This window comes from Vombatus ursinus, unplaced genomic scaffold, assembly GCF_900497805.2.
Source record: "Vombatus ursinus unplaced genomic scaffold, bare-nosed wombat genome assembly UNPS02010461.1, whole genome shotgun sequence".
In the NCBI taxonomy this organism is placed as follows: Eukaryota; Metazoa; Chordata; class Mammalia; order Diprotodontia; family Vombatidae; genus Vombatus; species Vombatus ursinus.
Window position 1 is genome coordinate 9,083,394 of NW_020950239.1, and position 25,526 is coordinate 9,108,919.

Consider the following 25,526-nt stretch of genomic DNA (forward strand, 5'->3'; position numbering starts at 1 on the left):
CAAGGAAGCAGTCTACAGTCATGCCCTTTCTGGTCCCAATGGGAATTTTTATTTGATTCCATTGCAAGAGATGGAAAATGGGGTCGGGGTGGGGTGGGAGTCAGGGCAAATCGCAAGATGCCTTGTTTGATGATTGTATGTGGTGCAATAATTCAACAGGTTAGGTGAGTTTGTACTCACTAATTAAAACTACTTAGCTCCAAGGAAGGAGTTCCAAAACTGAATGGTCTAATTCCCCAAAGGTACATTCTTTCATCTTCCACCCCCAGCTACTGGTTAGCATCTCTTGCTGTTTACTTACATCCTTTTTCTTTTTTCTTCTTTGAATCATTCTTCCATTCCTATGTTGGCTGAAGTCATATTCTTCATTTCTGACTGCATTTTCATATCCCATAGTTTTTTTTCTTAGCTGCTCTTCTATTAATAGGCACATATTTTATTTCCACTTTTTTACTACCACAAAATGTACTGCTAGGAATATTTTGGTTGATATGGTATCTTTGTTAGCTGTGACGTATTATGCTAAATAGTGGGAATGGACAAAGGGTATGAACATTTTAATGACTTTTCTCCCGTAATCTCAAATTGTTTTCCAGGATGGTTGGGCCAAATCACAGCCCTCAAAACAATGTTCCTATCTTCTGATAGTTCCTCCAATATTGACTCTCTGCTTTTTGTCTTTGCTGATTTTTTGAGTTCAGGTTGTTTTAATATGCAATTCTCTCTCTCTCTAATATTGAAATACAGCAATCAAACGTTTTTAATTAATTAATTTATTTTAAGCTTTTATTTGGTATTTTATTTTCCCCCAGTTACATGTAAAAACAATTTTTAGCTTTCATTTTTAAAACTTTGAACTCCAAACTTTCTCCCTTCCTCCCTCCCCACCTCCCCACCATTAAGAAGGCAAGCAATTCCATGTAGATCTATAGTCATGCAAAACATATTCATAGTAGTCAAGTTGTGAAGGAAAACATAGACAAAAAAACTCATGAAAAATAAAAATTTTAAAAAGTGTGTTTTAATCTGTATTCAGATAACATCAGTTCTTTCTTTGGGGATGGATAACATTTTTCATCATAAGTCCTTCGGAGTTGTCTTGGATCATTGTATTTCTGAGAATAGCTAAGTCATTCACTGCTGATCATCTTACAATATAGGCATTTCTCTTGGTATTAGTGATTCAGAACTGTTTTCTTACATTTACAATTTGCAGATCTTTTGAAGACGTCATGTCCTTTGAACACATCTGATAGGGAATGACTTTTGGTCCTCTATGTATCGATTTCCTTTATATTTTGCATATCAAACTTTTATCAGCAACATTTAATGCAAAGATTTCCCTCCCATAAGACATTTTCTTTTCTGGTTCATATATTAATTTTGTTTTTGCAAAAGCTTTTAAATTTTATATAATTGAAACTGTTTATCTTTTCTGATCCCCTTTATCCCTTGCTTGGTTAAGATTCTCCTCTTAAGCATAGGTATGAAGGTGAATGCCTGTTCTCTTGTCATTTTTCTAATGATGAAACATTTTATTTTTAAGCCATGTGTCCATTTGGAGTTTATTGTGGTATGTAATGTAAGATGGTGGTCTATATATAATTTATGTCAGACTTCTTTGCGGTTTTCTCAGTTCTTGTCCTTGATCCAGGCACTGTTGTTCTCAATTCTATCTGCATTCCAAGTCCCAAACCCCTTGGTGTGGCACTCTCTCTTCATTGGGGGAGATCGATGCCGAGTGCTTGCATGAGAGCCTGCCTGGGAAGTGGGAGTGAGAAAAGCCCCAGCTTTTCAAATCTCTTCAAATTTCTTTGAACTCTTCACTTTCCTCAGATCTGGGTCTCTTCTGGCTTCCAGTTTCAAGAGAGAAGATGGACAATGCCAACCTCACTTCAGGTTGCTGAAGAGAAGATAAGACTCTAGAAAGAAAAAACCCTACAATTCCTTGCAAAAATAAGAGACCAGAAACTATATTCTTATGGGAAAAGTCCCCATGTGTAGCAAAGACTGTTCCCTACATGTAGCATGGGGTGTTATTGTGTGGCTCAAAAGGAAGGCAGAATATACATCTCTAGCCTCTTTGCCCCATCACTCTTCTCCAAGGGATATCTTATTTCCTGGCAAGTGGGGAAGCAGGAAGTTGGGTCCAGAAGCATGGTCACTCTGCTCTCCTCAGAGAGAGGGGCTACCAGGTTAGAATCATATCTCTCTACTCCCTTAAATATTATTAGTCTAGCAGATATGGTTTTCAGGCTTAAGCTAATCTTCTGATCACTATTTTTAAATGGGAAAATGAGGGCTCCAAGTTTTATATCCAAGGCTTTACTTCCTTCTCATCAAATACTATTTCCACAATGAACACACACACATAGCAACTGGCTAAGATACGCATTTATCCAATAACAAAATAGAAATTCACACACATAGGAGAATATATACCATATATATATGTATATATTATATATATATATATATGTCTATAAATATGTAGACAGTACAGAGTGAAGGAACTCTTCCATTGGGAGCAAGGGGAAATTCTCTGATGTTTCTAGTGTAGCGAGCTAGGGATAGGGCCACATTGGGGACTGCCAGCTCCTCTCCTGTTGGCTTCTTATTTTCCCTTCAGTAGCCTGAAGTGGGATTGGCATCTTCCATCTTCACTCTTGAAGCTGGAAGTCAGAGGAGCCCAAAGACAGAGGGAGCTGAAGAATCCCCAAGAAACTCAGAGAGACCCAAAGAGCCTGGCACTCTTCCCTCTCCCACTTTTACCAACTCTGCCCCATCCCTCACACAGGTGCAGAGGACTGATTTTCCCCAACAAAGAGAGAGTCCCACGCCAATGTGTCTCAGGTTACACTTCTAATACTAAACAGTTGTGTTAGATTTGTCTTGCTTATCTAGTATGTCCCACTGTTCTACTTTTCTGGGCTTTTTGGTTAGAACCAAATAGTTTTGTTGATTACTGCTTTGTAATATCTGTCAGTCAGTTAGCAATCACGTAAGTACTTACTGTGTGCTAATACCAGGGAATAAAAATACAAGAAAAAAGAAAGACAGCCCCTGCCGTCAAGGAGCTTACATTCTAGTGGTGGAAGACAACACATCAAAAAAGCTGAATAGGGGGTGAGCAATGATATATGGTGAAGGGGTGAGACTGCATGGTAGAAAAAGTCCAGAGTACATTGTGAAGAAGAATTAGACATGGCTGGCCTAGGTGCCCTCTTTAAATGGAAGTTCTGGGAGGAAGCATCCAATCAGAGAGAAGCTACTGGTCAGAAGGTGCTTCCAATGTGTGAATTCCAGGACTAGAGTGACCTTCCAGGATGAAGATATTTCTGGGACACAAGAAAAAAAAATTCAGGAGTACAGTCCAGAAAAGAAAGTAATAAAATTCGAGTTTTGGTAATGTTATACTCCCTTTGTTCCTACTTTTTCTTTATATTATTTCCCATGCAATACCCCTTGTTCCTCCAAATGAATTTTGTTATTCTTTTCTCTAGGTCTGTAATGTATGCCCTTGGTAATTTGATTGGTATGACTCTAACCCTGGAAATTAATTTAGGGAGCATGTTTATTATATTGGCATGAGTCAATGATGAACCCAGCATATATTTCCAGTTATTTGTTGTCCTTCATTTTTGTAAAGAGTGTCATTTGTATAGAGCTATACGGTTTACAACATTTTTAAATGGGAGTTGTTGAAGAATATACACATTTCTCAATACCTCTCATAGAACTTTTACAAATATATATTTTGGGGACAGGAATGTTACCTATCTTTGCAGCTAAGGTCCCAGATATTTTCACAAGATCACAGAATTTTAGTGTTGGAAGGAACCTCAGCAACCATGTAGACTGACCCATACCTCCCAAATAATCTTTACTATGTATTCTGTATGTACTTTCTCTTTTTATCATATTGTTTTTAGTTTTGGTATGTTCTTTATAAAAATACTGATGGATTTTGTGAATCTATTTTGTATACTGCTATTTTACTAAAACTATTAATCATCTCTAATTTTTTTGTTGATTCTCTGGGGGTCTTCCAAGTTATCATGTTATCAGCAAATAGGGATAATTCTGTCTCTTTGTCTATTTTCATACCTTTAATTTCTATCTCTTGTTTTATTTATAGCTAGCATTTCTAGAACTATGCAAAATAAGAGTAGGCAGAAGGGGTATCCTCTTTGGGCTAAGTAACCTTCAGGTGTTTCTTTCATTGCAAGTAATAAAATATATTGGTTTCAGATGACTTTTGATCATATTTTATTTAACTTATTTATTTTTGGTGAGGCAGTTGGGGTTAAGTGACTTGCCCAGAATCACACAGATAGTGATGATTAGGTTTCTGAGGCTGGATTTGAACTCAGGGCCTCCTGACTCCAGGGCTGATGCTCTATCTACTGCACCACCTAGCTGCCCTATTTGTTTTGGGGTTTTTTTTGTTTCTTTTCTTTTCTGTTTCTTTTATTTTTTTTTGCTAGGCAATGGAGGTAAGTGTCAGACTAGTGCTTTTGAATGCATAAAATAAAATACATAGGATTACAATGGAAACCAATTATATCAAAATATAGTTACCTATTAATAAAAACCATTCGTAGACCCCAGGTTAAAAACCCTTGGCATACAGGGAAGCAAATTTTCCCTTCCTAAATGCTCTACAGTTGACCTAACGCCTCCTTTTCCTCTCTCCTTCCCAAATAAAGGCATAGGATTTGACATTTATAGTACTAGGCTGAGTAAATACTTGTCTATGAATGAATATTGTGCAAGCCCAGTGTTGGCAACATGATTCTTGATCCTCCAAGCTTAATCATCTTTTTTTATTATTTCTAGCTGCTACTTTGATTTAAGTTTTGCAATAGGATGGAGATGTTTTTAGAGAAGTCAGTGGAATCTTTCTCAATGAATGTGATTGTAGGTTTGCTTGCGTGTAAAGTTTAAACTGCTCTGGAAACAACATGGAGCTATTATCTAATTGATGAAATATTTTGGTTACTGACATAAACTTAAAGCAATGAAAAGTATGTTCCCTAAAATACTAGGGCCGGAATTAAATTTAAATGTACTCACAGTGATGTTGTTGACTTATCAACAGCATTTGAATCAAGGAACCAAGGACTTACTTTTTGAATCTGGTTTGTAATAACAAACCAGAGCACCTGAAATGACATAGGAAATTGTTTTCTTTTCCGCAGAATCCTTACAAATCAGACTGGGTAAAGTTCAGGTATGGGGCCTGGTATCTGCACACCAAGTTATGGAAGAAGCAAAGAGCAAATGAGCCTTTACTGGATCCTAAAATGGAAGCTTCTTTCAAATATGAAAAGTTGAAAAAGAATCTTCTAGAAAAGGTATGTTCATATGTTATGATCTACAGTCTCATTTTCATTTGGGCTAAAAATGGCCCTACTCCATTTGTGACTCTTCTACCTCATCCTAGAATCTTTTGAGAAATATATCATTTTCCTAGAATCTCAAAATTCATGTCAAGAGTTCTACAATTAAGATAATAATTTATTAGAGAGAGTATATGTTAAGTTTCCTGACTATAGGATGGGCCCAAAGAATATCTGAATAATATTCAGTAGGTGATGGATTGACCAAGATGCTGATGAATGTGATTTATCATCAATATGCAATTGGGATGTTCCATATCCCTACCTCAGTTAATGTAATGGAATTGGTATAAAATCATGATTTAAAAAATTATTGATATATTTTTATATCACCATAGTTTCTCCCAGTATCCTCCAAAAGTCCCTCCAATATCCAATATCCAATACTCTCTGATATGCTTTCTTCCAGAGAGCCAACTCAATCATAAATAGTATTTTTAAAGAGAAAAAAAAATAAAGGAGAGGAAAATATCAACATAATTGATCAAAAAAAAGTCAGAAAAATGTAGAAGTGTCCTCCCATCCCCTCAAGTGAGTCATGCTTGTCCTTTGTAATTTTGCAATATTCGCTTTTGACTTTGTGTCTGTGTGCCTGTGGTTGTTTTTTCTGTTGATATTGTTGTAGTCATTGTATGTTTTGTTTTCTTAGTTCTGCTTGCTTCACTCTGCATTAGTTCATGGAGGTTTTTCTTTGATTTTCTGTGTTCATTACATCCATCACTTCTTATAGCACAATATTATTCCATTATATTCATGTACCACAATTTGTTTAGCTATACCCCAAATCAATGGGCAGCTACTTTGCTTCCAATTCTTTGCTATCACAAAAAGTGCTTCTGTAATAGTACCAGATTGTTTTGATGATTATGGCTTTGTAATACAGTTTAAAATCTGGAACTGCTAGGTTTCCTTCCTTAACATCTCCCCACATTGATTCCCTTGATATTCTTAACCTTTTGTTCTTCCAGGTGAGTTTTGTTACTATTTTGTCTAATTCTATAAAATAATTCTTTAGTAGTTTGATTGGTATGGCACTGAAGAAGGAAATTAACTTAGGTAAAATTGTCGTTTTTATTATATTGGCTTCGTCTACCCGTGAGCATTTCTCCAGTTGTTTAGATCTGTCTTTATTTGTATGAAAAGTGTTTGTAATTGTGTTTATATAATTCCTGGGTTTATCTGGGCAGGTAGACTCCCAAGTGCTTTATATTGTCTATAGTTATCTTAAATAGAATTTCTTTTTGTTTCTTTTTCTGTTGGGTTTTGTTGATGGTATATAGAAATACTGATGATTTGTGTGGGTTTATTTTATATCCTGCAACTTTGCTGAAGTTGTTAATTGTTTCAACTAGTTTTTAACTGACTCTCGAGGTTCTGTAAGCATACCATCATATCATCTGCAAAGGGTGATAGTTTTGTTTCCTCATTACCTATTTTCATTTCTTTTTTTTTTTTTTTTGGTGAGGCAATTGGGGTTAAGTGACTTGCCCAGAGTCACACAGCTAGTGAGTGTTATGTGTCTGAGGCCTGATTTGAACTCAGATCCTCCTGAATCCAGGGCCAGTGCTCTATCTGCTGTGCCACCTAGCTGCCCCCCATTTTCATTCCTTCAATGTATTTTTCTTATCTTATTGCTATAGCTGGTTTTTCTAGTACAATATTGAATAATAATGGTGATGATGGACATCCTTGCTTCACTCCTGGTCTTATTGGAAAGGCTTCAAGTTTATCCCCATTATAGATTATGCTTGCTCATGATTTTGGATAGACGCTACTCATCATTTTAAGAAAGGCTCCACTAATTCCCGTGCTTTCTGGTGTTTGTAACAGGAATTAGTAGATTTTGTCAAAGGCTTTTTCTGCATCTATTCATATAATCATATGAGGTTTTTTATTTTTGTTTTTGATATGGTCAATTATGCTGATAGTTTTCCTAATATTCAACTAGCCATGCAATTCCTGGTATAAATTCCATCTCGTCATGGTATATGATCTTTGTGATGTATTGCTGAAATCTCCTTCCTAGCATTTTATTAAAAAATTTTCATCAATATTCATTAAAGAAGTTGGTCTGTAATTTTATTTCTCTGTTTTTGCTCTCCCTGGTTTAGGTATCAGCACCATAATTGTGTCATAAAAGGAATTTGGCAGGACTCCTTTACCTATTTTTTTCAAATAATTTATATACTATTGGGATAGATTGTTCCTTAAATGTTAGGTAGAATTCACTTGTGAATTCATCTGGTTCTGGGGATTTTTTCTTAGAGAGCTCATTTATGACTTCATCAATTTATTTTTCTAAGATAGGGTTATTTAAGAATTCTATTTTCTCTTCTGTTAACCTAGGCAGTCTACATTTTTAAAATATTTATCCTTTTCACTTATGTTGTCAGTTTTATTGGCATATAATTGAATAAAATAACTTCTAATAATTGCTTTAATTTCATCTTCATTGGTGATGCATTCACCCTTTTCATTTTTTTTCCTTTTCATTTTTGGTAGTAGTAATTTGGTCAACTCACACACATGCCCTCTGTCTATGAGCAGGGCAGAGATGGAATTGGAAGGGACAGAGAAAGACTAAGATAGGATTGCAAAAAAAAAAAAGGAAAAAGGAAATAAAAAGAAAAGGTCATTAAGCATTTTTTAAATGTTCAAAAAAGAGCAGAAGGGAGGCTAAAAGAGATCCAGATAAGCAGGATAGTTTTAATAGTTATATAGTGAATTTATTTTACTTCCCTCCCTCTCCCCCAAAAAAGCAAGCTGTACACAGTAGAGATCAGTAGTACCGTATATACTCATCTTTTTCTGTTATACTGTGTATGAGGAAATATTCAGATTAATAAAACAAGAAATAGAGAACATCTCAGAAAAAACAATTCCCCCCTCAATCAATACACTCCCCCTTCCCTAGTCAGAACAAGATAGATTAACAAGTAAATTCTATGAAATATTAGAAAAAATAATCCCAGGGTTACAAAAATTGTTTTTTTTTAAATAGGAAAAGAGAAGATTCTATCAAATTCCTTCTGTGAAAAAAGGAAGGAGAGTTAACAGGGGAAATATTTGCAGCAAATTTCTCTAATAAATGAGTGATATACAAGATATAAAGGAAATTGATGCAAATAAGAATCAGAACAATTCCTGTTTAGGAATTTGACTATTAGACAAATAGTCAAAGGACATGGACAGGCAGGTCTCAAAGGAAGAAATCTAAGCTATCAACAGGCATACGAAAAAATCCTCAAATTCACTATAAAAAATAATAAAATTAAAATGACTCTGAGATTCCATCTCATACTCATCAGATTAGTGAAGATGACAAAAGAGGAAAATGACTACTGGAGATCTGTGGGAGGACAGGCATCCACCAACGTACTGTTGGTGGAGCTGTGAACTGACCCATCAACTTTGGAATGCTCTTTAGACCCATACCCTAAAAATCACCAGATTTAATTGCCCTTTGACCTGTTAGGACCATAATTAGGTATAGTCCCACATGAGTAAGGTGGCAGATGGTAAGTGTAAGTTTCTCAGCTGGAAGGAAAGACTGAAGCATGATGGGAGAATCTTAGGAATTTTTGAGGTCCGAAGAAGCCCAAGGTGGACATATCAATGAGCCAACTTCAAATGGAAAATGTGAAAATATCACTATACCAAATTAAATATGATTGTGAGCAGTTGGAGCCTTGTGTGACACACTGATCTGCTTAAAGAGTAATTTGCAACGCAGAGCTTGCTGTTTTTCTGAATGTGCTTACTTCACACTAGATCCTGGTCAACTTATTCATTCTCGACTTCCTCCCACTTGGGTGAAAGATGTCCTCTTTCTCCTCCCCATCTCTCCTCCCTCCATCCATTTTGGTGGAGCTGAAGTATATCTTGTTCTCTCTCTCTCCACAGCTGATGATTCTGGCATGAGAGGTTAAAAGACTTCCTTGGGAGCAATGGAGTCACAATTTAGTTTTTATGAATGACTCAGTGACTCTGTCCAGTAAAATCCTAAAACATGAACTTGGGGCCCCCTTAGATTTATCCTGAGAGACTGAAGAGTAAATAAAACTAAAGAGGTTAAAGTCATGGTGTAGAGGAATTGTGGGAAGATGGCAGAATAAGGCAGGAAACTACCTTGCTCTCCTAAATTCCTTCATAAATAACTTAAAATAATGCCTCAAGGTAAATTTTAGAGCAGCAGAAATAATTAAAAGTCAGAGGAAAGCAGTTTGGGAGGATGTTAGGAAAGATCTGACCTCCCAGGGTGGAGGTCTGGCTTGACTGAAGTGCAAATACCTCTGGGTAGATACCACTGAGTCAACAAACAGCAACCGTATTATAAGACAGTAATTATCAAAACTATCTGGTACTGGCTGAGAAATAGAATGGCAGATCAGGAGAATAGATTAGATATACAATACACAGTAGTAAATTACTGTAGTAACTTTGTGTTTAATAAATGTAAAGATTTAAGCTTTGGGGATAAGAATTCACTAGTAAAAATTGTTAGGAAAACTAGGAAGCAGTCTGGCAGAAACTAGATATAGATCAATATCTTACACCATATACCAGTCTATGGTCAAAATGGATACATGAACTAGACATAAAGGGAGATGTCATAAGTAAATTAGAAGAACATGAAACACATTATCTATCAGATTTATAGATAGAAGAATTTATGGTGCAGCCAGGGACTTTAGTACTGGTTCTGGAGATTAAACTTTACCTCCCCCTCTTTTTTTAACCAGAAGGGAGAGGGGAATAAGGAAAGACTTATCCCATTGTATTTCGCAGTGAAAACTAATGTTTCAAAGGCACATACCCCAAAGAGATCAAAAGAAGAGAGTATGGTACCATATGTGCAAAACTATTTCTAGCAGCCCTTTTTGTTAAAGCAAGGAAGAAAGAAAAGAAGTGAAAGGAAGGAAGGAAGAAGAGTGGGAGGGAAAAGTATGAATAAAACATTAAAAATGAAAAAATATAGAAAAGAACCAAAAGTCACACAGATAGCAAGTGTTGGAAATATTGTATTAAATTTAATATATACTTTTTAAAATTACATGACAGAGCATAGGATCATATATTTAAAGCTGGAAAGGACCTTAAATGTCATCAAATGCAAACCCCCCATTTTACAAATAAGGGAATTCAAGCACAGAGAGATTAAGTAATTTATTCAGGATTACATAAGTAAAAAATGTTTAAAGTGAACTTCATACCCAGTTCTTCCTGATTCCCAGTCCAATACCTTATCCACTCCACCACATGTGGCCCTCTAGGTCCTCAAGTACGACCTTTTGACTGAATCCAAACTTCACAGAAAAAAGTCACCTTAATAAAAGGATTTGTTCTGTAAAACTTGGACTCAGTCAAAAGGCCTCACCCCAGGACTTAGAAGACCACATGTGGTCTTGAGGCTGCAGGTTCCCTACCCTTGGAGGAATTACTGTACTCATAAAGATTCATAATGTCCAAAAAAAAGAAACACAAATAGAGGATTCATAATGTCGTATACAAACTTTTCTTTCCTTTTTATAAGAAAATGTTCATTTCTATCAACGTCCTAATAATGGTTTAAAAATATTAAAATATTTTCAAAAACAGAAACCAAAATGTTTATGTTCAATACATTTAAAAAAAATTTTTTATTAATTTATTTAGATTTATCAACAATCACTTCCATATGCTTTTGAGTTTAAAATTTTTCTCCCCCTTCCTTCCCACCACCCTCCCCAAGTTTCAATACATTTTAAAAGTCTGAATATCCCACTATGAAATATAATTTTGATATTTTATTGTCCAAAATTATATCTTTGTTAAAAATTAAACTTACTATTTTCAATATCTTGACATGGCAAGATACCCATGTCATTGAGTTAAAATGTTATATTGTTGTGAGGCTGCCAGAACTGAACTGATAATTTCTGGATTTTTTTTTTACACAAAGCTAAACAGTTCTTTGAATTTATTGTTTTGACTAGTTGCATGACTTGAAGAACTTTATCTTCATCTGGTTGCAATTATTTGCATTTCTTCTATGTGAAGGAAAAATGCTTCCCTTCTTGTCCTCACATTCATTGGTTCTGTGGTTTGAAAGCAGTGCTCTTATTCAGAACTATTATAAAAATAAAGTTTTGATGACTGACCTCTTAAACTATTTCTGGTTTCTTTCTAGGATGCAACACTCATGGACCTTCATGGAACTGTTGCTTTCAAAGAATTTATTGAAAGAAAAGGTTACAGGATGCCTACTGTGAGTGAAACAAGGGTCTGGTTATCAGTGTAGGTATCAGTAACAAGACTGCTGTTAAGTGCTGGATTAGATGAAGTGCTGCAAAGTTAACAGGTGGACCTGAATAGAAATACAGTGTACCACAGGCTTTTTTCTTGCTTACTTTCTCTCCAGGTTCAAAGTCAATCTAGTGAGTAGAATCCAAAATATAGCATATATTGCCAAAAATGCAGAACTTTGTCACAAGTGCTCCTATGAATCTTCCTCGAACAGAGCCAGGAATCTGAAAATTCTTGAAAAATGTGAAGCCCACACACATTCCAGTCCAAAGTCTCTATAACCCCTGAGAAGCCTTCCTGAATATTCTGATTTTTCTACAAATGAAGGTTCCGTGAATAAATGAACACTTTAAAATGTTTTAAAAATTTTTTTGCTTTCAGTTCCAAATTATCTCCCTCCACTCTGTCCTACATCCTTTGAGAAGGCAAGAATTATAATACCCCATTATACATATGAAATCATGCAAAGCAAATTTCCCACACAAGTCATGTTGCCCAAAAAAAGGCAATAAAAATAAAGTGAAAACCAAATATGTTTCAATCTGCACTTAAAGTTCATCAGTTCTCTCTCTGGAGGTGGATAGCATTTTTTATCGTGAGTTCTTTGGAATTGTTGTAGATCATTGTACTGATCAGAGCAGATGAGTCTTTCACACTTGATTATCTTTACAATATTGCTGTTATTGTATACAGTGTTTTCCTAGTTCTACTCACTTCACTTTGCATCAGCTCATATAAGTCTTCCCAGGTTTTTCTGAAACTACCCCTTTCATAATTTCTTATAACACAGTAATTATTCCATCACAATCATGTATCATAACTTGTTCAGCCATTCCCCAATTGATGGATATCCCATTAATTTCCAATTTTTCACCACCACGAAAAGAACTACTATGAATATTTTTGTACACATGGGTCCTTTTCCTTTCTCTTTGATCTCTTTGGAGTACAGACCTAGTATTGGTATTGCTGAATCAAAGGATATGCACAATTGTATATCCTTTGGGAATAGTTCCAGCTTGTTCTCCAGAATGGTTGGGTAAGTTCACAACTCCACCAGCAGTTCATTAATGCACCTATTTTTCCACATCCTCTCCAGCATTTCTCAGTTTCCTTTTGTTCTTCAGAGTTGTTTTAATTTGAATTTCTGTAATTATTAGTAATTTAGGGTATTTTTTTCACTTGGCTATTGATAGGTTTGATTTCTTCTTCTGAAAACTGCCTATTCGTATTCTTTGACTATTTATCAGTTGGGGAATGGCCCTTATTTTTTTGGCTCAATTCCTTACATATTTTAGAATCCATAAGCTTTATATTTGAGGGCTTTATCAGAAGAACTTACTGCAAAGATTTTCCCCCAAGTTTCCCGCTTTCCTTCTATTTTTGGCCGCATTGGTTTTGTTTGTGCAAAGCCTTTCTAATTTCATGTAATTAAAATTATCCATTTTACCTCCTGTGATCCTCTCTATGTTTTGTATGCTCATTAAGTCTTCACTTATCCACGGATTGTAATTTTTACCAAGCTTCTGTAATTTGCTCATGATATCAGGATTTTTGTCTAAATTGTATATCCATTTTGAGCTTATCTTGGCATATGGTGTGAGATGTGGATATATGCTTAGTTTCTGCCAAACTGAGTTCCAATTTAGGGGCAGCTACCTGGCACAGTGGATAGAGCACTGGCCTTGGAGTCAGGAGGGCCTGACTTCAAATCCAGCCTCAGACACTTGACACTTACTAGCTGTGTGACCTTGGGCAAGTTACTTAACCCCATTGCCTAGCCAAAAAACCTTCCAAAACAAACAGAGTTCCATTTTCCCCAGCAGGTTTTGTTGAATAGTGATGTCTTGCCCCAATAGCTTGGATCTTCGGGTTTACCAAACACTACATTACTGTGATCATTTACTTCTATATATTATGTACCCAATCTGTTCCAGTGATCAATCACTCTATTTCTTACTCAGTACCAGATTGTTTTGATGATTATTACTTTGTAGTATAGTTTGAAATCTGATATTGCTAGGTCACTTTTTTTTCATTCATTTCTTAGACGTTTTTAACCTTCTGTTCCTCCAGAGAGATTTTGTTATTCTTTTTTCTAGCTCTATAAAATAATTCTTTGCTATTCTGATTGATATGGGACTGAATAAGTAAATCATCTTAGGTAGAATTGTCATTTTATTATATTGGCTCAGACTACCCATGAGTAAATGTTTTGTAATTAAGTTCACATGTGTCCTGCCAGGTAGACTCCTATGTATGTTTATATTGTCTGCATTTATTTTAAATGAGATTTCTCTTTCTTATCTCTTCCTGCTGTGATTTTGTTGGTACTATATAGAAGCACTGGTGATTTAAGTGAGTTTATTTTATATTCTGCAACTTTGCTAAAGTTGTTCGTTGTTTGGACTATTTTTTTAGTTTATTCTCTAGAGATCTCTAAATGTACCATCGTGTAAATGAATACTTTAGAAGAACCCCCAAGAGGAGTTGCATGGTACACAGTTAGTTTGAAGGTCACTATAAAACTTAAGTTTTTTTAGAGAAGGGGGTTGAAGATGTGTTGCCAAGAGACATGCTGTGTTCTGTTTGCCAAAGAGAATGCAGATTGGCAGGATATGTTTCTATATCTTTAAAAAAAAGTTTTGATTCTGTTTTTATATAGACTATAGGCATTTTCTGAGATACAAAATTCACTACCTACTTACTTCACTTGGTAATCTCATCAGCTACCATGTATTTAATTACCATCTCTATGCTGATGGCTCTCAAAACTACCTTTCCTACCCCAGTCTCTCTACTGACCTCCAATCTCATATCACCAACTGCCTTTCAGACATCTTAAACTGAACATTGTCTTTAACTACATTTAGTCAAACAATAGGTGGAAAGGTGCAGAGACTATAAGATCCCACTGTCCCTTTGTACTTTCTCTACTTTGTGTATAACCTGGAATTCTTGCCATTATCGTTATCTCGAATTCCATGGTTGTATTGCAGCATTGCTCTTTTGATTCTTTCTTCCCTCGGCATCTTTTTATATACATCTTCCATATTTCTGTTACTTTTTCATATTAATAGTTTTTTGACATAATATTATTTGATTAAATTAATGTAACATTTCCCAGACATTTTCCCATCTACATACTCCTAATTTGTTTTGTTTTACTTTTTTGCTTTTAAAAATGGTGCTTCTAAGAATATTTGTTAATAGGTAGGTCTTTTCTTACCTGTAATCACCTCCCTGAAGTATAGTGAGAGTAGAGAAAATACTGGGTCAAAGCATTTGTCTATTTTTGCAACTCCTACTTGCTTTTCTTTGTACTTGGCACAGAGTTGGTACTTAATAAATATTTAGTAACTTGCTCCTGTGATATACAGAAATACCTCAGAGATAGTGTAGGTTCAGTTCCAGACCAGACCACTACAATAAAGTAAATATTGCAATAAAGTAAGACACACTGTCAGGAAGTGAATAATCTGTTTCGTCATGAGTCCTTTGGAATTACGATTGGCTATTGGGTTGATCAGAGTTCTTGAATCTTTCAAAGTTGTTTGTTTTTACAGTATCATTGCTGTTTTAGAAATTGTTCTGTTTCTGCTCACTTCATTTTTGCATCAGTTATATATGTCTTCCTAGGTTTCTCTGAAACCATCTCCTTCATTACTTTTTTATGGAATGGTAGCGTCCTATTCCATTCATATGCATAATTTGTTGAGCTGTTCCCCACTCAACAGACACCCATGACGAGGATATTTGAAATAAAGGAATGGTGTGCTTTATGAGAAAGACGTCAGAAATGCCAGTGCTTGTGATCTCCAGGAGAAGTCAGGCTTATAGTGAAAGCTTGGGGGTAGTCATTCCTTTTAGACTAACTGGAGAAAAGTGAACCCCGAAAGAAGACATCAGATATGTCACTGACCTCTGAATCTCTGGTGATTATTCTGCTGAAGCAAAGAGCCAGAGGGCTTTCACTGAACTTGTCTACCAGGAGCATGGGGCAATTAGATAACTTCCTCTTTTCTCCATAAGGTTCTGAATGTGAAGTCCTGCAGAGTTCATCCCTAAAAAGACATTCGAGTACATCTGTGAAATACTAGCAGGCAATAGAAGCGAAGATTTCAAACCTGAGAGTGGCATTCACTTCTGCTTGGGAGTTTTAAAAGCTGACATTGTTAATTTTGTTATCACTGTGGTAAAGAGTAATAATAAGTAACATTTACACAGCATTTACTATGTGCCAGGCACTGTGTCAAGTGCTTTACAATTGTTATCTCATTTTATTCTCACAATGACCTTGCTATTATTATCCCCATTTTACAGATGAGGAAACTGAGGCAAACAGAGGTTAAGTGGCTTGCCCAGGATCGCACAGCTAGAAAGTGTCTGAGGCCACATTCGAACTCAGGTCTCCCTGACTCAAAGCCCTGGGCTCTCTTCATTATTGGTGTCATTAATAATTCCTCTTTAAGCATCTGTCTCTGTCTCTCTCTGTCTCTTTGTCTCTCTTTCTCTATAGAGAGATGATAGATATAGATATAGCAAAGAAGGAAAATGTTTGCTGACTGAAATGATTCCTTAGCTTTTTTGGTCTTCTTACTCTGATAATTAATTTACATTGGTTTAACTTCTAGATTGAAATATTATAGCCATTATTAAAGTCATATCTCTTGTCCATTTCCCATTTTTTCATTATTACCTTACTTAACTAATCAAAAGAGTTCCTTATCCTAACAAAAATCCCAAGTTCTTTGAGCATTCTCTAATAATTGTTTTCATTCCTTCACTATTCACCATGATTTCCCCTCCCCATTTTTTATTTAGGTAATTTATTTCTCCTTCCTCCTCATTACCTCTTTGACCTCTCAGCACCTTCAAGGCTCAACTCAAGCACAACTTCCTTCAAAAGGATTTTTCTGAATTCCCACAGTTGTTTGCCCACCCATCACTGTGTATTTATTTTTTATGCGTTCTATACATACTTGTTTGTATTTACTCACTTATTAACATCATATGTCCCTTTAACAGAAGCTCCTAGAGGGAGCTTTCCCTTTTGAAATTGTATTTCCATCACCTAGTACAGTGCTCTTAGTATATAAGGCAGCTAGGTGGTGCAGTGGATAGAGGGCTGGGCTTAAGAGTCAAGATGACTTGAGTTCAAATTCAGCCTCAGACGCTTACTAGCAGGGTGACCCTGGACGAGTCTCTTAACTCTGTTTCCTCAGTTTCCTCATCTGTAAAATGATCTGGAGAAGGAAATGGCACACTGTTCCAGTATCTCTGCCAAGAAAACCCCAAATGGGGTCATGAAGAGTCAGACATGAATAAAACAAGATCAAAACATAATAAAGTGCTTGGCACTTAGTGAATGCTTATTGATTGATTGATTCAAAAATTTTACTTTTAATTCTGTTTATTTCCCCTTTGATCCTTTATGCTTTGGAGTACTATTAATTTTTTGGTTTTTCTAATTTGTAAGCTAAGAATAGCTAATTAATCTTCTATTTTTCTCTTTTGTTAATATACGCATTTAGGGAAATAAATTTGCCTCTAAGAAGTACTTTAACTCCTTTGTATAAAATTATGTATTCTATGTTAATGTCATACAATTTCTATTTTCTATTTCATCTTTGACTGAGTCATTCTTAAGCAACTCATTTATAATCTCCATTCTTACAGTGTATGTACTCCTTTTTTTTTTTTTTTCAACAACACTGTCATTTCCTGATACAGTATATTGAAACCCAACACCTCCTGACAGTTGAACTCTGGGAAAGGCAAACAGTGATTCATTCCATCCGAAGAGCGGGGCTTTGCCTTCTTAGCTGCCTCTCTTCTCTCTTGCCAGGCATGGCTCTTTCAGAGCTTGCTCTGACTTTTTTAAGGTCACAAGAACCATAGTTTTTTTCATTTCCTTTCTCGATTGCTATTCTAATTATGGAAGAGTATTGTTTAAAATTTATTTATTTGAGGTTTTGTTCTGTTTTTATTTTCGATTTTTAATATCATCAGAAACTTGATTATAGCCCCTCCTTTTCCCTCTTCCCCCACCCCAATATACCCTCAATTCATGCTCAGCCAACGTTCCAGTTAAGTGTATGGAAGTCTGGGGTGAGTCTGCTTCTGGGCAAGAGTTATAAAGGGGCTCTGCCCTTCCCACGCACACTCTTTTCAGAGAATGAACAGATATCCTTTGACTGTTTCCTGTCAGCAACGATACCTCAATAGTTCATAGTCTTTGGTGACAAAAAGTCCTTTGATTCACTGCTGAACCTGAATTGCATGAGTGCTAAAGGAGTGATCCCTGCTTGCTCAGGCCTCTTCTTGCCCGGTATGGAGCATGAGGGCTGGTATGGAGAGTTGGATTGGGAAGGACAACCATGACCAATCCCTTACTCATCTACAGCCACGAGCCCCTGGCTATCTGGGCAAGCCTGAGCCTAGGATGGGGCCATATCTCATTTGTGTCTTCAGTATTTCACAAAGCCTTGTACCAATCAAGACACTCCAGCTCACACCCTTGCCACTAACATCAGTTTTTAGACTAATTTGATGAAGGCTACAGTTTTTCCCCCATCGTTTTTAACTCTTCTGGTTCCACAACCACTAAGGGAACTCTTTGTCCTGAGTCACCTACTTCTTTGACATTTGTGATGTCTGTCAGAATGGAATTCTTCTTCTTGGCCCCTCTCCATTTACTTTTTAGGGTATTGTGGAGTATATGGATGCCATTTGTTCAGTAATTTATTAATCACTTTCCCACTTCTTCCCAATCCCACTTCAAGTCGAGTCAACAAGCATTTATTAAGTGCCTGCTGTGTGCCAGGCACTGTATTAAGCACCAGAGAGATAAAGAAAGACAAATAACCCTTGTCTTGAAGGAGTTCACAGTCTAAAGGGGGAGATAACATGTAAACTCTGTGTGCAAACAGGAGATAGACAGGTTACACTAAGAATAATCTCAGAGGGAAGGCACCAGGAAAAGCTTATTCAGCTGAATTTTAGCTCAGAACCTGAGGAAGCCAGGAAAGCCAGGAGGTGGAGATGAGGTTCTAGGTATGGGGACAGTCAGTGGAAAAGACCAGAGTCCAGAGATTAAGTGCAATTAATCTCTTTTCCATTCCTCCCCAGATCTATTTGTGGCCTTTAGCTGTTAATCAAAATAACCTTGTTGCTGGGGTGCAGATGTTCATTGAATCAAACGCTTGCTTTCAGGTTCCTCTGCAGTGGTTCTAGTAGAGAACTATGGCACCTCTTTTTGTCATTCTGATGCACCATTTCAGAGAGGTGGTCCAGGACTTGGAGTCGAGAAAACCTGAGCTGAGATCTGCCCTCAAATGCTTCCTACCTGTGTGATCCTGGGCAAGTCACTTAACCTTTGCCTCAGTTTCCTCAACTATAAAATGGGGATAATAGGAGCGCCTACCTCCCAGGGTTATTGTGAGGATCACATGAGGTAATATTTGTAAAGTGTTTAGCATAGTGCATGACATATAATAAATGCTTGTAAAAAAAAATGACCACCTCCCCTTCCAAAGATGATGGCAGCTTTCTGCAGTTGGCATTAGTTTGCTAGCCCTGTGCAGTATTTACATGAGTTCCCCCTCTTGACTCTGTGCGCCCATTCCTTGTGACCATCACTGGTCATAACAATCCTTCTGGATTTTTATTTGCACTGAACAAAAAATTGTCAAATGTGTTCATTAGTATATTATTGTAATTTATTAATTAATTAAAATCCAAACCCCAAACGTTCTCCCTAGTCCTTTAAGTAACTCTGGGCCATAGCACCTCAGATGATGTTTTGGGAAACCTGTGTGACCCTGACAGATGCTTCGAGCAATTGAGTGATACCTGGCATTCATCATTGATTCCCCTGTCAGATAGCCCCCTAATGGTGTCGTCTCTTCGGGATTACATGGCCAAATCTGATTTTTTTCTGTGTGTAATAAAAATTGTGCCACAGGACATAACCTGAAGCTACAGGACCAGGGAGGCTCCAAGGACCTGAGAAATAAGTATTCAGGGATAAATTTAGATAGGATCCGGAAGGTCCCATTCTATAGCTCTCAGAGAAAAACAGACCAGGTACCTTTCAGCCAGAAATTTGGCCAGGCAGAAGTGGATTGCCTATCCATGTAGTCAACTCAATACCATACTCTTCATCTCTATTTAAAATATAAGCACAAGCTAGGAATGATGGCACATACCTGTGATCTTCTCTACTGGAAGGCTGAGTGAGGCTGGTCAATCTCTTGAGCTCAGGAGTTCTTAGCTGCAGTGAGCTAAGTTACTGGGATGTGTCCACACTAAATTCAGCATTAACATAGAGAGCCCCTGGGGAGTTTAAAGCTGAAAGGGGTTTAAATCAGCACAAGTCAGAAACAGCAAGACAAAGTTGATCAGAGTGGGACCAGGCCTAGGAATAATCCCCAACTTCTGACCTGGATGAGATAGGGAGACTGAGTCATTAAAACCCACACACAAGCACTGCTCACTGGCTTAATTCATCAAAGTCTCTCCCTCTCTCTGTGTATGCGTATGTGTGTGTGTGTGTCTCTCTGTGTGTCTCTGTCTCTCTCTATGTTTGTCTGTCTTTCTGTCTCTGTGTGTGTATGTGTGTATGTGTGTGTGTGTGTGTCTCTCTCTCTGTCTCTCTCTTCCCCTCTCTCTCTCTCAGTGTGTGTGTGTCTTTCTGTGTCTCTGTCTCTCTCTCTCTCTTTGTCTTTCTGTCTATCTCTGTCTTTGTCTCTTTCTCGGTCTCTGTCTCTGTCTCTCTCTGTGTGTCTCTCTCTGTCTCTCTCTCCCTCTCTATCTCTCACTCTTTCTCACCTCCACTCCCGTGTGTGTGTGTCTCTCTGTGTCTCTGTCTATCTTTGTCTTTCTGTCTATTTCTGTCTCTATCTCTTTCTCGGTCTCTGTCCCTCTCTGTCTCTGTCTCTCTCTGTCTCTCTCTCTCTTCCTCTCCCTCTCCCTCTTTCCCTCTCCCTCCCCCTTTCTCTTAACATTCTGCTGCCACCTGCTTTTTCCCTGCCACAGCTCAAGTCCTTAAGTCCCTGGGGCAGACATGGACACTGTCCAAATAACTTCCAGCTCAAAACTTTCGACACTTTCTTTCTCCCAGAATGGAGAGAAAACAATGTTGTCTCTTCACGATACAGCCTCTCTTTGGTTCACGGCATAAACTGCCTTGTCTGATCCAATCCCCAGGCTTCTTCCTCGGCAGCAGAAGTCACTGCCAGGGTATCCACGGTTATTTCTTCTTGGCAGAATCATTAGCAGGTGGTATGCAAGGTTACATAAGAAATAAGTACTTTTAAACAAAAGAAACCAAATATATTGGCCATGTCTAATAATATGCCTCATTCCCTACCCATATTTCACTTCCTCTCTGCCAAGAGGAGGAAGGAATGTTTTGCCTTACTCAGGAACAAGATTGATTATTATTTTAGGCAGAGTTCTGACATCTGTCAGTGATACTTTCTTTTTATCAGTGATAGTTTCTTTTACATTATTGCACTCCTTGTATAAATTGTTTTCTTGATTCTGCTTACTTCATTCTGCATAAGTTCATAGAAGTCCTCCCAAATTTCATATTCATTACTTCTTACCAAAAACATTTTCATGTTAAAATTCCCAAATTAAATACATAATTTACATTAAATATCCCACAATTTGTTCAGTCATTCCCATTTGATGGGAATCACCTTTGTTTCCAGTTTTTTGCTATCACAAAATGAGATCTATAAATATTTTTGTATATATGCAATTTTTCACTCAGACTTTGACCTCCTTGGTGTTTGTGCTCAGTGGGGGTATCACTAGAATAAAGGGCAAATATAAATTAGTGACTTTTCATGAATAGCTTCAATTTGTTTTCCAGAATTTTAGACTAATCTTTATCTACAGTAGTGAGTTGACGTGTCTGTTTTCCTATTGCCCCTCCAAAATTTTCCATTGCTATCTTTGTTCATTTTTGCCCTTTTGATGAATGAAAGATGAAATTCAGAAGAATTTTAATTTGCATTTCTCTTATTGGTTCTTTGTAGCATACTTTCACGTGATTGCTAATAGCTTGCATTTCTTCTTTTGAAAAGTGTCCACTCCTGCCTTTTTGCCACTCACCTATTAGGAAATGGCTCTTGATCTTATATATTTATGTCAATTTTATCATCTTGGACATTAGACTTTTATCAGAGATATTTGATGAGAAGTTTCCCCCCAGTTAACAACTTTTTTTCTTATCCTAGCCAAAGTACTTTGTGCCAAAGTTTTTCAGTTTAATGTAATAAAAATTATCTACTTTATCTTTTAATAATTTTCCTCCCTAGCTGTAGTTGTGAAAGGTATCTCACTGTCCTCTATTTTTTTAAATGATTTTTAAATTAGACAAGGCCAAAAGGTCATTTTTCAGTGACCTTCTATTTTAGATTGTATGTTCACATGGATCTTATTGTAATATATGGTGTAGGATTTGGTTTAAACCTACTTTCTGCCAGTCTGGTTTCCAGTTTGCATAATGTCTCCACCCCTTAGACTGTGAGGTCCTTGAGGGCAGGGACTGTTGATGCCCATTTTTTTTTTTAATCGCCAAAGCTTAGCACAATGCCTGGAACATAGTAAGCACTTAGTAAATGCTTGTTGATTGACTAGTTGATATTATAGATCGATCATAGTCTGCATCAGAATTAATTTCTGAAACCTACTTATAGGAGAGAGCCCAGGCTAGCTAGCCATTACTCCTCTTTCCCTAAAAGCACCTACAGCTGAAATTCTAGGCGGAAAAGTTATTTACTGCCTCGAGGTTCACTCCACTACTTTTACTAAAACTAGGCCTACTCAAGTCTGTTGGGTTACAATATACAATGTTTCCTTCATTGTAGATGTTACTGTCTGAGCCAGGGCTTGATTCAGACAGTCCTTGTGCTGCTCAGGGGCAGTCTCTTTCATTTAGTGACTTGGAGAAATGTTCATGACTTTTCTTCACTTTCTCTTTTAGGAATCCAACCAAATCACCCCTTGGCAGTAAGTGATTTTGGTGAATTAACTTTGCTGGGTCCTCATCATTCTCAGTGGCTACCTCATGGACTATATTGAGACCAGCTTCATCTTCTACCTCAAAACCCTTTGACATCATCCCTCAATTCTCTTTTCCCCCACTTTCTTAAAAAAAGCGGTGGCCTTCTCCATACTAAAACTAACCCATCTACATGTGCACTTGATCCTACGCCCTTTCAACTTCTCCTATGGATTGCATCTGGAAACATTCAACTCTCAAATCTTTGACCTCTTTCTATCAACCAATTCCTTTCTTACAGCCTTTGAATATTCCCAAGACTCCTCCATCCTTAAAAAACGTCTACTAGACCTTACCCATCCCCTCAAAACATCGTCCTATATTTCTCCTCCCTTCCTCAGTCAATTCATTGAAAAAGTTGTCTGGGCTCATTTCTGTCTTCTCCCTCACTCCTTAGCCTTTTTTTTTTTGAAGCAATCAGAGTTAGGTGACTTGTCCAGGGCCACACAGCTAGTTAGTGTCTGAGGCCAGATTTGAACTCAGGTCCTTTGTACTCCAAGGCCAGTACTGTATCCACCGTACCACCTCCTCAATCTTTTGAAATGGAACTTCCAATCTCACTACTCAAACAACTTTCTTCAGTTACCAATGATGTCTTAGTTGTCATGTTTGATGATGTTTTTTCCTTAGTTTTCACTTTCTTGACCCGTCTGCCTCATTTGTTGTGCTCTTGTCCACTCTCTCCTTCCTCTCTGGGTTTCCATGACACTACTCTCTCCTCAACTCTTCTTTAGATTTTTACAGCGGCTTTTTAATTGGTCACCTCGCCCCAGGTCTCTCCCCACTCCAGTCCATCCTATATATGCTGCCAAAAGTTTGTCTTAAATGCAGATCTGACCACGTGACTCCCCTACTCTATAAATTCTATTGGCTCCTGTAGTCCCTAGGATAAAATCCAAATTCCTCTGTTTAGCTTTTAATAGCCTACCCAACTGGCTCTGAGCTAGCTTTCCAGCTTCTCTGGGCATGACTACCCCTCCTGTACTCTCAAGTCTTGCCGAATTGTCTTTTCTCTTCCTCCCAAGGAACACACCATCTCCCATCTCCATGGCTTTGCATTGTCTTTTCCACATGCCTGGAATGCCTTCCCCACTTACCTCCTTCTCCCAGAGTTTCTCCCTTCTTCTAAGATGGAGTTCAAGCACCATCTAATACATGACTAAAGGCTTTCCTGATTCTTCCCCTCCCAAGCTATCTTGTATTTAACTAGGTTGGATAAATCTGTATTTATTCACTTTAGACTTACGTTGCATATGTTTTTACACATATTTGTCATCTCCTCCATTAGAATGTAAACTCTTTGTGGGCAGGAGGTGTTTTCCTCTTTGTACTTGCAGCCCCAGCAGCAAGCACAGTGCCTGATACATAAACTCAATTCAATAAACATTTTAAGTGCCTACTATGTGCCAAGTACTGGGGAGACAAATAAGAAAACAACAGTTCCCTGCCCTCAAACAGCTTACAATCTAATAGGGGAAGACAGTAGGTAAAAATAAGCTGAAGGGGGCTGTACAAAGGGGGAACCCTGGCACCAGGAAGTGATGGAAACCCACTGATGGAAAATGGAGAACTTATTTTGACTTGTGCCCAGACTAACTAAGATGCTACAGGTGAAACTAATGTTTACCTATGTAACATGTGACTTGCATGTAGTTGCATGTATTGAGTGGTACTCATGTTAATTACAACATGCGATGAAATATATTTACTTGATTATGGGCTAATGTTACGCAAGTCCTGTAGCTACAGTTGTCTATTAGTTATACTTGGTATTGTTGTTTCTTCATTTGCATAAACACTCATGCATCAGCCTGTTTTGTTATTTCATAGGTCTATCAATATTGACATTGGGCAGCTAAGGGCCACTGCACTGGATAGAGCGCTGCCCCTGGAGTCAGGAAGACCTGAGTTCAAATTCAGACTCAGACTCTAGCTTGCCTGGGGTGTTACAGCTAGCAAATGGAGGAGCCCCATCTCCTGATTTCAAATCCATAGCACCTGACCAAAGGATCATGGCGCCAAAGATTTGAAGTTGGAAGGGCCCATAAAGGCCACCTCAATCAACCCATCTCATTTTACAGATGAGGAAACTGAGGCCCCAGAGGGAGAGTGACTTCCCAGTTATACAAGTGGTAAACAGCAGAGTCAAAATTGGAACCCAGAGCCTGTCACTCAATAGTCAGCCTTTTTTTCCATTGTGTTATGCTGGCTTTCACTAGGTTATCTATTATGAGTCCAATGTTTGTTCCATTATAAGGCACGGTCTCTCCATTCTTATTCACACCCACACCGTCTACACACACACACCCACACCCACCCACACACACACCCAGACAGCCATACACACACACTCTCTCTCTCTCTCTCTCTCTCTCTCTCTCTCTCCCCCCAGCTCTCAATGATATCCTGTCACATTATCAACTTTATAAGTATTAATATTCCCCCACTCTCCTTTACTCACTTGAGTAGGCTGCCAATTAGAAGGATGATTTGGACAAAATTGGGCCCCAGTGCAAAATGAGCTAATATGAATATCTAGTGGATTTTTATTTGTTTCTGTGTGACTACATCCTGACAAGCCGAATAAAATAGGAGGAGGGCAGGAAGGGGGAACGATGTAAGGGTGTTTGTGTGTGTCTGGGTGTGTGTAGGTCTGGGTCTGAATGTGCGTCTGTGTGTGAGAGTATGTCTGTGTCTAAGTGTCTTTTTGTGTCTGTGTCTGTGTATCTGTCCAGGTGTGTCTTTGTGTGTGTGTCTGGGTC

At 37.6% G+C, this 25,526-nt stretch overlaps 1 protein-coding gene across 1 annotated transcript in view; it reads left to right on the forward strand.

Annotated features, from left to right (window-relative positions):
- The window catches only part of FAM47E (family with sequence similarity 47 member E), a 57,808-nt gene that overhangs the window by 31,675 nt on the left and 607 nt on the right, over nt 1-25,526 (forward strand). Inside the window, exons 6-7 of the mRNA XM_027854629.1 lie at nt 5,202-5,357; nt 11,572-11,649. Coding sequence (XP_027710430.1) covers nt 5,202-5,357; nt 11,572-11,649 — 234 coding nt within the window. The remainder of the gene's footprint in view (nt 1-5,201; nt 5,358-11,571; nt 11,650-25,526) is intronic.